Here is a 14,433-nt window from a genome sequence, read left to right as displayed (position 1 = left end):
ATCAAAGCTCTTACATCCAAAGCCTCCAAAAAACATGAATTGGGCTCAAGCCATGGAAGAGATCAAAAGGGATTTTGAAAATTATGAGAGATAGAGGAAAAATTGAGAAGAGAATTGAGAATGGTACAAAAAAAATACAAAAAGCTGCTGAAGAAAAAAGCAAAAATTAAAAAGCAAAATTGACCAAATGGGAAAGGAAGTACAAAAGCTCACTGAGGAAAGTTATTCCTTGAAAATTAGAATTGAGCAAATGGAAGCTAATGACTTATGAGAAATCAAGAAACAATAAAACAAAGCTAAAAAATGAAAAAAAATTATATAGAAAATAATGTGAAATATCTCATTAGAAAAAAAAACTGACCTGAAAAATAAATCCAGAAAAAAAATACTTAAAAATCATGAATAAAAAAGAGCCTATACATCATCTTTCAAGAAATTATAAAAGAAAATTGTCTTGATATTCTAGAACCAAAGGGTAAACTCGAGGTTGAAAGAATTCATCAATCATCTCCTAAAAGAGATCCCAAACTGAAAACTCTAAGGAATATTATAGCCAAATTCCAGAACTTCTAAGTCAAAGAGAAAATATTGCAAGCATCCAGAAAGAAGCAACTCAAGTGTAGAGGAGCCAGTCAGGATAATACAAAATTTGTTAGCTTCTACATTACAGGATCGGAGGGCTTGGAATGTGATATTCAAGAGAGCAGTGGAGCTAGGATTACCACCAAGAATCATCTATCCAGCAAAACTGAATATAATCCTTCAGGGGAAAAGGTGAAATAGAGAAGTTTTAAGCATTTGTGATGAAAAGACCAAAGCTGAATAGAAAATTTGATTTTTAAATACAGGACTAAAAAGAAGCATAAGGAGATAATCAGGAAAGGGTTGTTATAAGAAACTTCATGTTTTATCTATTTACATTTCCATATGGGAGGATGATACTGTCCTCATAAAAACTTTCTAATTATTATGGCAGTTAAAAGTAGTGTGTGTGTGTGTGTGTATATATATATATATATATATATATATATATATATATATATATATATATATACTTCAACAACAATACTATATGATGATCAATTCTGATGGACGTGGCCCTCTCCAACAATGAGATGAACCAAATCAGTTCCATTTGTTCAATAATAAATAGAACCAGCTACACCCAGTGAAAGAACTCTGGGAAATGAGTGTGAACCACCACTTAGCATTCCCAATCCCTTTGTTTTTGTCCACCTGCATTTTTGATTTCCCACAGATTAATTGTACATTATTTCTAAGTCCAATTCTTTTTGTGCAGCAAAATAACTGTACAGATATGTATACATATATTGTATTTAACATTATTCCCCATGCATATATCTTGTAAATAAAAAGCTATAATAAAAATCGTACTACATATAGATAGAGGGCATATATGTGAGTTGAAAATGAAGGTATAATATATTTAAAAAATAGAATTAAGGAGTAAGAAAGGAATGTACTGGGAGAATGGGAAAGAGAGTGAGTGGAATGGCATAATTATCTGCCATAAAAGAGACAAAAAAAGCTTTTACAGTGGAGGGGAAGATGGGGAAGGTAAGGGAAGTGAGTGTACCTTACTCTCACCAGAATTTGCTCAAAAAGGAAATGACATACATAGTCAATATGGGTACAGAAATCTGTCTTATCCTGTAGGAAAGTAGGAAAGGAAGAGGGTATAGGAAGGGGGGGGTTATAGAAGAAGAGGAATAGAATAAATGGGAAATACAGTTAAGCAAAAGTAATTGGGAAAAGAATTTTGAAGCAAATTTCTTTGATTAAAGTCTCATCTCCCAAATATATGGGGAACTGAATCAAATGTCTGTGTGTGTGTGTGTGTGTGTGTGTGTGTGTGTGTGTGTGTGTGTGTGTGTGTGAGTGGGGAGGGGAACCATAAGAAACTGGAAACTGAGTGGATGCCTAGCAGTTGGAGAACTGCTGAGTAAGTTATGAAATATGAATGTTATGGAATTTCATTGTTCTATAATAAACGATCAGCAGAATGATTTCAGAGAGGTCTAGAGAGACATGAACTGATGCTAAGTGAAATGAACAGAACCAGGAGACAACACAGTGACAAGATGATGTGATGATCAACTATGATAGGCTATGAAAGCCTGGTCTTGCAACTATTAATGTGATAATAAAAAACAAACACATGATTATATACACTCATAAAAGTCTTCAATAATATTTAACGCCAATTTTTGTTTTTAAAAATGCACTAAAATATAAGAAATTAAATAACTTTTGTTAATATAATAAAAATATGTATGTAAAATTCAAAAAAATAAAGGAGCCATTCCCCAATTGATAAATGATCAAAAGATCATGTCCCAAAGGACTATAAAATCATTCAAATCTTTTGACCAAATAATGCCACTCCTAGGTATGAGTCCCAGAAAAGATTTTTGTAAAAAGGGGAAAAGACCTATATACACAAAAATTTTTGTAGTAGCTCTTTTCTCAGGGAACAGAATTGGAAATTGAGGGGATACTCATCAGTTGAGCAATGATTGAACAAATTGTAAATGTGATTATGATAGAATATTATTGTTCTATGGGAACAATGAACAGGATGATCTCAGAAAAACCTGAAATCATGAACTCAGTCAAAGGGAAATATACTGTGTAGAAAGTAATAGCAATATTGTGGGATAATCAGCTGTGAATGACTTTGCTATTTTCAGCAATACAATGATCCACAACCACTCTGAAGGACTTATGATGAAAATGCTATCCATTCTCAGAGAAAGAACTGATTGTGCCTGAATATAGATTGAAACATACTTTTTTAAATCTTTTTTTTTTTGCTTGAGGGTTTTTGTTTGGGAGGGTGGGAGATCTATGTTTTCTTTTACAACATGATTTTTATGGAAATATTTTGCATAACTTCACATGTTCTTTCTTATTGGGATCAGGGGTGGGGAGGAATGGAAAGAATCTGGAGCTCAAAGTTTTAAAAACAATATAAAAATTATTTTACATGTAACTAGGGAAAACCAAAATATTAAATAAAATAACAGTAGACAATTTTAAAAAAAGTTGGGATTTGCTAGGGACTCACCAGTCAGAATAGTATATTCTTTCAAGTGTAATTTTGTGGTATATGCAAGTGATTCTGAGATAATATATAAGGAAATTGTCCTTTATCCTAGAGGACGCTGGGCAAACTGGCAAAGCAGACTTCACAGTAAAATATAACAGAGGATATGAGGAAGGAAACCTTTTTTGCAAATGAAGACCAAACCCCTAAAATGGATATAGCATTTTAACATATATTATTGGAAGTATATATATTTGTGTCATCTTTCTTGAATAGAGCTCATATTTTTAAAACTCATTGAAAGTAAGTCATATTAGAATATATTTTGATCATGAATCTTTTGCTTTGCATTTATCTTTATTGTTCTTTATCTATTGCAGGTGCAGGCCTCAGTGCCAGTGACAATGAATCTGGCCAAGGCAGTCAGGAAGGAGGCACAATGACAGATTCCCAGATTGTAGAATTGAGAAGAATACCCATTGCTGACACTCACCTTTAGCTCCTTTTGTCACATTGGAATTTTGATATTTTTATATTTGTTGTATGATCTTTTGGTCTAAATTTCTCCTCTTATGTGCAACCAGGCAATAGAGAACTAGAAGTTGTCTCTAGATGGTGAGCTCAGAAAGATTTACTTTTCATAAATAGTAGATTTTGGCAGAATCTTTAAAATCACCTGTTCTGGTGAAAGATTTACAAGAGTTAATAGGATGCACTTATTCCATAAAGTATAGATTAAGTTTTTTAATTGACCTGCATGTCTAACAGTGTTTAATAAAAGTAATAATTATTATTAATAAAAGTAATAGAACACATTTTATATGACACAGACTCATTTCTTGGTGGGTAAATGCTATGCTTGATGAAAATGCTCTTTTCATAGGTTATCTTTCTATTATATTAACTCATTCTGTCAACCAAATGAACCTTTGTGGAAAAAAAAGAAAGAAATGCCAAGAATTATATTCATTTTATAAAAGGTAAAATGAGACAGAGATTAACTCATTTATAGTAGGAGTCTAAGCCTACCTACTAATTTCTAAAGTAAGATTTCTCTCTATTCAACATGTGGTTTCTTCTCTGGTGTCTGAGGTAAATACCTAGACAATAAATACTAATACCCTTCAAGACCATAAAACCACAGGCTTTAGCAGACCCTACCAAGCTGGAAAGGCTTCAAATACTAACCAAGTGAACTAACTGTTAAAGGAACTGTGTCTCATCTAAGCACTTGCCTACCTAAAGTTGTAGTGGCTTATCTCCAGAAAACTTTCCACTGTATATTTTTTCCCCCACCTGAGGGCATAGAAGTCAGGGGGATTGAAATCACTAAACTGATAAAACTACAACTATTTGGATATATTGAAATATAATTGTCTTATCTTTACCATCTAATAATAAAAGTTTCCTAGGGCTAAATTCTTTTTGATCTTAGTTATTCAGTTGTTTTAATCTTTCTGAGTCTGGCCAGGGCTCCATTTAGGGTTTTCTGGTGTGAGTTCTGATTGACTCAGATTTAATGTAAATAGCAAATCATTAGACCCTTAAAAGATAGGGGTGATGGTTATAAAGGTGATAGTTATAATTAATTGATAAGAACTAGAAATCATAGAAGACAACTAAGTGGTACAAGCAATAATTGAGTGCCACACAGAATAAGGATGATTCATCTTCAAGAGTTCAAATCTGGTTTCAGATACCTAGTCGAGGTATGACCCTGGGCAAATCATGACCCTATTTGCCTTTTTGCCTGAATTTCCTCATCTACAAAATGAGCTGGAGGAAAAAATGGCAAACTACTCCAGGATGTTTGCCAAGAAAACCCCAAATACTGTCACAAAGAGTCAGGCAAAACTGAAAATGGCTCAACAGCAGAGAAAAAGAGATATATTCAACAGTTGTGGGTGGGAGTGAGATGAGCCTTTCCCTTAGATTAGAATGCAAAAACTTCCATCCTTGAAGAATATTCAAAATAGTAGATCCCTGTTCTGCTGAGACCCTAATATAAGATGGTGGAGATTGACTATTTTAAATTGCAATCTGAAAAGCAGTTAACAAAAGTGGAAGATCCAAAAGGAAATGCCAGATATCATACCCAGAATTTCTCTAAAGAGTAACAATTGAAAAAGGCAAAGGAAAAGCCTTGGCTCCCCCACAAACTCTTACAGAGTACCTATAAAGTATACCAAACCAAATTCTGATCCAGAAAGCCAAGGAAAAGTCATAGTGAGTCTTTTTTCCCAACATAGGATAGTTTGGGAAAACAGGTCTACAGATACTAGGATGGGACTGCCCACAAGTGTGCAGCATTAGCAAAAGAAGATAGGAATGGCAGTAGTCTTTGAAGGTCATGGCAGTAGTGGAAGGGAAGGAAGGGTAAAAAGAGTGAATACTTTGGCAGAGATTGCAGAGGACCACTATATTAGCACTAGGTCAGTCATTTGGCAGTTTTGTTGCCCATTACCCAATTCTGGGTCACAGTTCCAGGAGGAAGAAAAGCGCTTACTGTAGCAACTAAGCAGGGACTATACCTTTGTATAGAGCTGAAAAAAAGCTGTGTGGCTCTAAGTCCACAAAGGGAAGGAAAACTCAGTTCTTACCTTTAATACCACACATAACTTTACAGTGGAATAAAGCAGAGCAGGAGACCAAAGCTAAGGGGGAACCAATGGTTCAGTTACTCTGAATCTGCAGAACCTCCAGTGGATTAGTGGATTTATTGTGACTAAGTCCAGCAGCAGTCTACAGAGCTCCATTACACAGAAGCCAACAGACCTAAACTCGGTGAGGAATTTGCAGAACACAGACCAGGGAGGCATCAGAGACTTCTTCCTGGATCATACAACGTTAAATCTCCAGAATGAGTTGTGAAAACAGTAGATGTATAAAAGACAGAAGCTCAGACTAGTTCAACACCACAGAGATAAGCAGAACACAATACTACATAAAATCTAAAGTCAAGAAGTAGGCTAAAAAATGAGCACAAAAAACCCCCTAAAAACAAACAAACCAACCTAACAAAACACAAATCCAGAAGACATTGATTTGAAAACATCTATGAGCAAAGCCTCCTTCTAAGAAAAATATAGTTTGGACACAAGCCTAATAAAAATTCCTAGAAGAGATAAAGAAAGAGACAAAAAATAAGAATGGTAGAGGAAAATTTAGGAAAAGAAATAAGAGCTCTGAAAAAAATAATGAAAAAAGAATTAATAACTTGGTAAAAAAAAAAGGCACAAAAATAATACTGAAGAAAATAACTCCTTAAAAATTAAAATCAGCCAAGTAGAAGCTAATGACTTCATAAGACACCAAGAAACAATAAAAGTCAAAAGAATGAAAAAAAAAAGTTAGAAGAAATGTGAGGAAAAACAACTGATCTGCAGAAGAGATAATTTAAGAATCATTGGATTACCTGAAAGTTATGAATAAAGAAAAAAGCCTATCATATTTCAGGAAATTATAAAGAAAACTGTCTAGTTATATTAGAACCAGAGGGCTAAGTAAGAATTAAAAGAATCTAGTCTTCACTTCCTGAGAGAAATTACAAAATGAAAACTCCCATTATTATAGTCAAATTCCAGAGTTCCCAGGTTGAAATACTCAAAGCACCCAGAAAGAAATGGTTCAGATACTGTGAAACCACAACCAAGATCACACAAGATATAGTAGCTATCACTGTAAAACACAAGAGGGTTTAGAGTATGATATTCCAGAAGGAAAATGAGTTAGGCCAAGAATAACTTACACAGCAAAACTGAATATAATCCTATATGGAGGGGAAATAGATATGTAAGAAAATAGAGAACTTGCTTCTGATTAAAAGATCAGAAGCTCAATTTTTAAAAAATGTTATTCAGACAGAAGAATCAAAAGAAGCATAAAAGGGTAAACAGTGGGAAATCATGTGACTAGCTGATGTTAAGCTGTTTACATTCCTACAGAAAGATGATATGTATTAAACCTTCAATACCTTACTGGGTATGAGTGGAATGATCTCAGAAGAAAAATAGAAGGATGAGAATAAGGGATAGAGTGAGAGAGGAGGAAGTGAAAAAGAAATAGAGGGAATAATTCTCACTTAAATGAAATATGTAGGAAAATATTTGTATAATGAAAGTGATGAGGGAGGGGGAAGCAGGCAGTATTTGAGCCAGCATTTGAACCTCACTGTCATCTGAACTGGTTGGATATGGAACACATACATACATAGTTGGGTATAGAAATTTATCTTACCCAATAGGGAAGTAAAAGAGAAATGAAGAAGAAAAAGAAGAGGGGAGGAGGGAAAGGGAGGGTAGATTAAGGGAGGCAGTCATCTGAAGCAACACAGATTCTTGAAGAGATACAGAATTAAAAAAAGAAAAAGAATCAGAAAGAATAAGAGAATAAGAAACAAGAAACTAAATACACAGCTAACAATAATAGCTGTAAAATGTGATTGGGTGAACTCATCCATAAGAAACAATGTAGATGGTTTCAGAAAAAGCTAGGAAGACTAGTATTAAGTGTCGCAAAGCTAAGTAAGCAAAAGCAGAACAATTTATACAATAACCGCAATACTGTAAAAGTAATCAACTTTGAAAGATATAGTAACTTTAATCAACACAAGAACCAACCACAATTCCAGTGAAACTCTCTACGTGCCTATAGTTAGCTGATGGACTCTTTCTCTTTTTGGCTATAACTAATATGGGAATTTGTTTTACAAGAGTATAAAGATTTGTAATGAGCTTTTTTTTCCCCCTTGTCCCCTCAATAAGTAGAAGGAAGGGGAAAGAAGAGAATTCAGAACTGAAAAAAAAACAAAATTGAATTTTTGGAGGGATACTTTTCCAATAATATATACAATCTAGTTACTTGGATATCTCTTGGAGGACCTGGTTAAATAGATTTTCCACCTTGAAAAGAGCTTCATGGATGAATACTGTTAATTTATAAAGATTATACCACCTGAGTTAAACCAGAGACAAATGAATGGATTAAAAAAAATTTTTGATAACTTTTTTCAATATAATTGATTTTCTTTTTTTTAAGTAACAATTGAGAAAAATTCACAAAATCTGAGTTAAAAGAGGCCTTCAAGGCTATATATTGAACCTTAAAAATTCCTTTTTGCATCATACCCAGCAAATGATCATTTAGGCTTTCCTAAATATCTCACCATCTTCCAGTGAAAATCCCAAAGATTCCATAGCATTCTTACCTCATGAACTATCTCCTTTTTCTTTCATTCTAATTGATCCAAATTATTGCCTTAGACATGGAGTTGGGATATTATGAATGTGGAAGAGATTATTTTTAAGTTTATTTGTTTATAGGACCATGTTAAGAAGTAGGCAGTGGTATATAGTACCACAGTCACTTCAGTAACTCAGAAATGACAGGCCAGTACTATGGAAAGAACTTTGCCTTGGGATTCAGAGAATTTAGATTTGAATCCCAACTCTATGATCTGCCCTATATAGATAAGTTTCCATATCTATAAAATAGTTGGACTAGAGTCTAGTCCAATAGAGTTGGATTAGAATCAGGTATTTATAACTTGGGGTCTAGGATCTTGGTTTTTATTTTATACCATGTCCTTTTAAATTCTTTTTTTTATCTTATGCATTTAAAAAATCATTTTAAGAAAAAAATCTGGCTTCCCCAGACTGCCAAAGAAGTACATGACACATGCACACACAAATTAAAAGCCTCTAGAGAATCTTAAAATTCCTTCTAGATGTAAGTTTTATGTGCCATATATTACTCCCATCCAGTCAAATAACTACAGGAATAGCTGGTCCAACATTATAGTGTATCATGATGATAGGCAGCTTATTATGGGATGAATCCTTCTACGGCTCAATGATGTTAATAAACAGTAAGGGTTGGGTTGTACCTAAAGAAGAGAAAGAATGTAAGATTCTAATACCAAAAAATTGTGAGACTCATTTTTTTATTCTTTATAGAATTTATATTTAAGAAGTCCTAAAGTTGGCATTTTCTTTAATCAAAAATGTATATTTCAGTCTGGGCCAAAACAAGAGATCAGAATTTTTTCCTCAATATAAAAATTTTCCTCCAGTTCACATAATTCCATTGAACATTTCAACTTACTTATGAAAGAAATTGCAATGAACAGAATACTGTGAGTTTGAGGGAAGTATTTCTTTGCCTTTTTCAAACTCCCTTTGGACCCATCTTTGACTGAAGATCAGAAAATCTACCCTAGAACAAACATTGTTCATGATAATTTCAAGTAAATTATTTCCAAAAGAAATCATGATGTGCTGAACTTTTTGTATTTCATTTGGGAGTCTTACAATTTTATTGGGCATGCTAGCATATTTCCAAAGGAAGCTTGCAAATTCCAAAAAGGAGGATTAGACAGATTTTCCCAGAATAAACTTCATTCTATTTGCCACAATTTCCTATGGAGTTATAGTAGAAACATTCTGCATAATCCTTCATTACTGTTAGGCAAAGAGCAATTTTCCTGGTGAATGTTTGATAAATAAACCTTTCAAAAGGAAACACATACACACACACACACATACACACACACACACACACACACACACACACACACATTCTTAGAACTTCTAAAAGTTATCTAAAAGGCCATTTCGCTTAAATAAATATAGTAATATTTCAGGTTAATTATACTTCCTCGCTGTGTGACCCTGGGCAAGTCACTTAACCCCAATTGCCTCAGCAAAAAAAAAAGTTAATTATACTTGACTTTATATATCACAATTATACAAATTATACAAATTGATACATGTATGATACAATAAAACTGAGACATATCAATTATACAATTGATATTATATTGCATTCTGAATGGATGGAGAGGGATAAAAATTTTTAAATTGTACATTTAAAAATTAAAATAATAAAATAGATACTTGAATGGAATTTGGATAATGTCAATTTGTAACATCACTCCCAAATAAATTTAAAATATTCAAAATCCTAGACAATATTCTCCTGTCCTTAATTGACTTTATATCATACATCATATCAAATTAATATTATTTTTATTATCTTCATAGTACGACTACTTATAAGACTTAAAATTTATGACTACCTGGTAAAAAAAAACTACCTGGTATAACCTAGGCAGATTTCTTACTAACCTTGAAGAAGGGATAGCTAGAATGGGTTCCTAGGTGCCAAGACAGCTGTTCTCCTTAAGCTTTTTTTCATCATCAATATGAACAATTACAAAACATTTATTGAGTGCTTACATTTTCCAAAGCACTGTTCTAGGCTATGCAGAAAATCTAAGAAAAATAAAGCATAGGGGAATTGTTGTACACTTTATGTGGTACTGTCCTTTTTTTTCCCCTCCCACAAATTTTCTTATTTCTGTATGCCCTCCTTCAAAGCAGGGATTCTTAAACTTTTTTTTCCCTCAAAACCCCTTTTTGCCCAAGAAATTTATGTGCTACTATTGCTATACAAGTATATAAAATAGGTATACAAATCAAGCATTTGCTAATAAGAAATCATAATTTCAAAACTTCCATATTCAGTTTTGAGACTCTCTGTGGGGTTGTGACCCATAGTTAAGAAGCCTTCCTTTAAACCCTTAAATGATTGTTATCTATTTTAGTGAATGACTCTTTTCAGTTCTTTCAAAAAACCTCAGTTTGTCTTTTCTCATAGACACTGTGGCAGAATGATAATTACCTCAACATATGACCAGTCATTTTAAATATATATAGTTCTCTATATCAGTGAAATCATAAATCCAGTCCATTACCCTATCCTTTATTAGCATTAGTGATTTTCTTTCCCTTTTTTTCTCTCTCTTTAGGATCCAAAATTAGAAAGCTAAATCTAATTGCAAAACCAAGTATTAACCTAGAAATAGGTAGTTCTGTTTCTTTAAAAAAAAATGTTAATGAGGTGATTCAGGGCAATCCAATAGACTTGTGATGAAGAGAGCCATCTGCATCCAAAAAGAGGCTTGTGGGGACTGAATGTGGATCACAACTTAGTATTTTCACCTTTTTTCTGGCTTGCTTTTTCATTTTTCTTTCTCTTTTGTTCCTTTTTGATCTGATATTTCTTGTGCAGCATGATAAACATGGAAATACATATAGAAGAATTGCACATTTAATATATATTGGATTACCTGCTGTCTGGGGGAGGGGGTAGGAGAAGGGAGGGAGAAAAATTTGGAACACAAAGTTTTACAAGGGTGAATGTTGAAAATTATTTTTGTATATATTTTGAAAATAAAAAGCTTAAGAAATAAAAGTATAGAATTCAATATTTTTGTTGTTTTTATTCAGTTATTTTCAGTCAAGTCCAACTCTTCATGAATTCATTTGGGGTCTTTTTGCAAAGATACTTGAACGATTTGCCATTTGTTTCTCTAAGTCATCTTACAGAGGAGGAACTGAGGCAAACAGAGTTAAATAACTTGTTCAGGGTCACATCTGAGGCCAGATTTGTATTCAGGTATTCCTGACTGAGTTCAATAGTCTAAGTCACCTAGTTGCCCAGAATTTAATAAAACTCAGACCATTTAAATCAGACAAGTTACATAATATGGATGTACACCAAATTTTAAAAGTCTATTACTCACTAAACAAGAAAAACTTTAATAATATCCGAGAGAATAAAATTTAAAACATTCGCTACAGCTTAGTGGTTTGGTAGATGAAGTATTGGTCTTATAGTCCTGTATAGACCTGAGTTCAAGTCCAGCCCCAGACACTTGTTAGCAATGGACTAACATAGTATGACCATGGACGAGTTATTTAACTCTATTTTTCCTCAAAATTTCCCCAGTTGTCAAATGGGAATAACACCATCTATTTCTCAGGGCCATTTTGAAAATCAAATTTAGATAAATTTGCAAACATTTAGCACAATGCCTAGCACAGAACAGGCATTATATAAATGCCTTTCTCCCTTCTCTTCACTTTTTTCTTCCCTTCCCTTCATTTTTTCCCTTCCCTTCTTTTCCATTCCCTTATTTTCCCTTCTTCCCTTCCCTTCCCTTTCCTTTTCTTCTTTTCCCTTCTTCCCTTCCCTTCTTTTCCATTCCCTTATTTTCCCTTCTTCCCTTCCCTTCCCTTTCCTTTTCTTCTTTTCCTTTCTTCCCTTCCCTTCCTTTTTCTTTTCTTTTCTTCTTTCTTTCCCTTCTCTTCATTCCCTTCCTTCACTTCCCTTCTTTCTTTCCTTTCCCATCTTTCCTTCTTTCCTTCTCTTTTCACCTTCTTTCATTCCTTTCCCTTTCCTTTTTGCCATCCCTTCTCTTCCCCTTCTTACCCTTCCCTTCCACTGAATGGGATTCACAGATTACTAGTAACTAGTCTAGTAGATAACTGGATTATCTGTTTCTGATAAATGTCCCTTTGAATTAATTATAAATTATCAGATAAGGCAGACAAACTGGTAGTCGAATTTCTCTTTCTCACTTTTATTGGATTACTATCTCTGTCGAAAGCACAACAGGGAAATCCAAGGAATGACAAAGAGGATCACCTGCCATGATGGGACATGCTTAAAAAAAATTCTGAAAACAAAATGAATGTTTCCAGCAGTAACTGAGCTAACACAAATAAGCTTAATTCCCACGGTAACAAGATTCTGCCATCCTGTTTTCTTCCAGTGCAGTGAGATGGGCCATCTGCCAGGGAGGCATAGCAAAATGTGGGAACAAACAAATCAAACATATTCGGGAACAACAGGATCAAAAAAAGCCAAAGCTATTACACTTGGGCCTGTATTTTTTTCCCTTTCCCATGGGCCTTGGGTCTCTTTCCTTCCTTGATGAGGCCTTTCTTTCTTTCTCCCACTTAGTGACCATGCCATTTCCCTTTGTAGTGATTTCATTGTCCTTTTCCCTTAGAATCTCATGTACAGGAGTGGGAGGGCAGTGGTCAGGGGTATCTGGATCAGTCAATTGAGCTTCTCAGTCCATTGAATAAGCTCACCAGCACGACCCTTTGGCAACATTTGAGGGACACCTCCCCATGGAGGGTACTGACATGTCCATAGAACACAGACATCTCCTGATAAAGTACTGTGACTGAAGTAGCCTCTAAGGTGATTGATTGGCTGGTGGGATTCATTAAAAAGAATTCTCAAAGAAATTGCCCTTCTCTGTGGTCAGTTTCTTCAACTATAAAATGGGAATATAACCTACCTCCCAGGATTGTTGTGAAAATCAAATGTGATAATATTTATAAAGCACTAACTAGTGGCTGGAACATTTGTTGTTCAGTCACTGAGTTATGTTGGACTCTTTGTGACCTCATGGACCATAGCACACCAATGCTGTCTGTCTATGGAGTTTTTTTGGCAAAGATACTGAAGTGGCTTGCCATTTCCTTCTCTGTGTCATCAATCCTCTTTGAGAATGAACAAGGCAAACAGAGGTAAAGTGGCTTGAGTCACACAGAGTTACATCAAATGAGTATCTGAAGATGAATTCATATTCCTAGAACATTGTAGATGTTTAAAAGTTATTAAAATTACTTGTTCCCCTTTCTCCTTCCAAAAGAAAAATCCCTGGACTTTGCTTCATAGGTGGCCCTTCACATGGAGACTCCCAAGCTTGAAAGTTCAAGTTAGAATTCCTGGAGAAAGAGTGATTTTTAAAAAAGAAATGTGTCTTGAAGAAAGAAAAGACTTACAGAGTTCCAGAGCAGTATCCTTTCTGGAGAGCAAAGCCATCCTAATAAGGGGCAAATTTGGCTTCCCCCCAACCCCCGTTATTACAATGATATTTGGACAGTTAAGATCCAATTGGAAGAGAATGCTTATTTGACAGACCCAAAAGAAGATTATCTTCTACAGGGTAGTTCTGTGACTCTTGGGGAAAATGTAGGACCTCTAGAAAAGAGGCTCAATGAAGTTATCAGGCTGTTCTGTTGGCAATTCCAAGTACATTTCCCTTCTGAGGGTAGTTTATGAGATATTCAATTATTTTCTGTTTTTTCTACGTATTTCTAACAGCACCACTTAGGATTCCAGTGATAACATAGGACCTTGAAAAAAAACCAAAACTCAAGGTAACTGCTAGAATTCTCTAATCCTTAAGGGATATTTGAAAAACATGGAAGGCTTTTATAGTAATTATAATCTAAGATATGAATAAAAATATTTAGGCATATTAAAAATTCTTATTATGGTATGTTATTGTGTTGTTGTTATGTTTGTAGAATTTTTTTTCTAACTTCTAAATTTTTATTATATTCTCATAATAAGAATTTAGAAGTTTGGGGAAAAAACTCCATGAATGTGATTTAAAGTTTCAAATCTCTATTTGCAGAATTGCCAATAGTTCAAAATATATTATATATGACTATAAAATAAATTTACATGTGAGGATACATATACATATAGATGTTTAATAC

At 34.0% G+C, this 14,433-nt stretch overlaps 1 protein-coding gene across 2 annotated transcripts in view; it reads left to right on the top strand.

The window, feature by feature from the left end:
* The window catches only part of ADGRV1 (adhesion G protein-coupled receptor V1), a 710,827-nt gene extending 706,809 nt beyond the window's left edge, over nt 1–4,018 (top strand). For both annotated transcript variants that reach the window (XM_074282108.1, XM_074282109.1), the window contains one exon: nt 3,448–4,018. In XM_074282108.1, coding sequence (XP_074138209.1) covers nt 3,448–3,566 — 119 coding nt within the window. In that variant the 3' untranslated portion in view covers nt 3,567–4,018. The remainder of the gene's footprint in view (nt 1–3,447) is intronic.
* The last annotated feature ends 10,415 nt before the right edge of the window (nt 4,019–14,433 follow it).

The sequence above is a fragment of the Sminthopsis crassicaudata genome, chromosome 1, assembly GCF_048593235.1.
Source record: "Sminthopsis crassicaudata isolate SCR6 chromosome 1, ASM4859323v1, whole genome shotgun sequence".
NCBI lineage: Eukaryota > Metazoa > Chordata > Mammalia > Dasyuromorphia > Dasyuridae > Sminthopsis > Sminthopsis crassicaudata.
The sequence above is the reverse complement of the archived record's forward strand: the minus strand, read 5'-3'. Positions and strand labels throughout refer to the sequence as shown.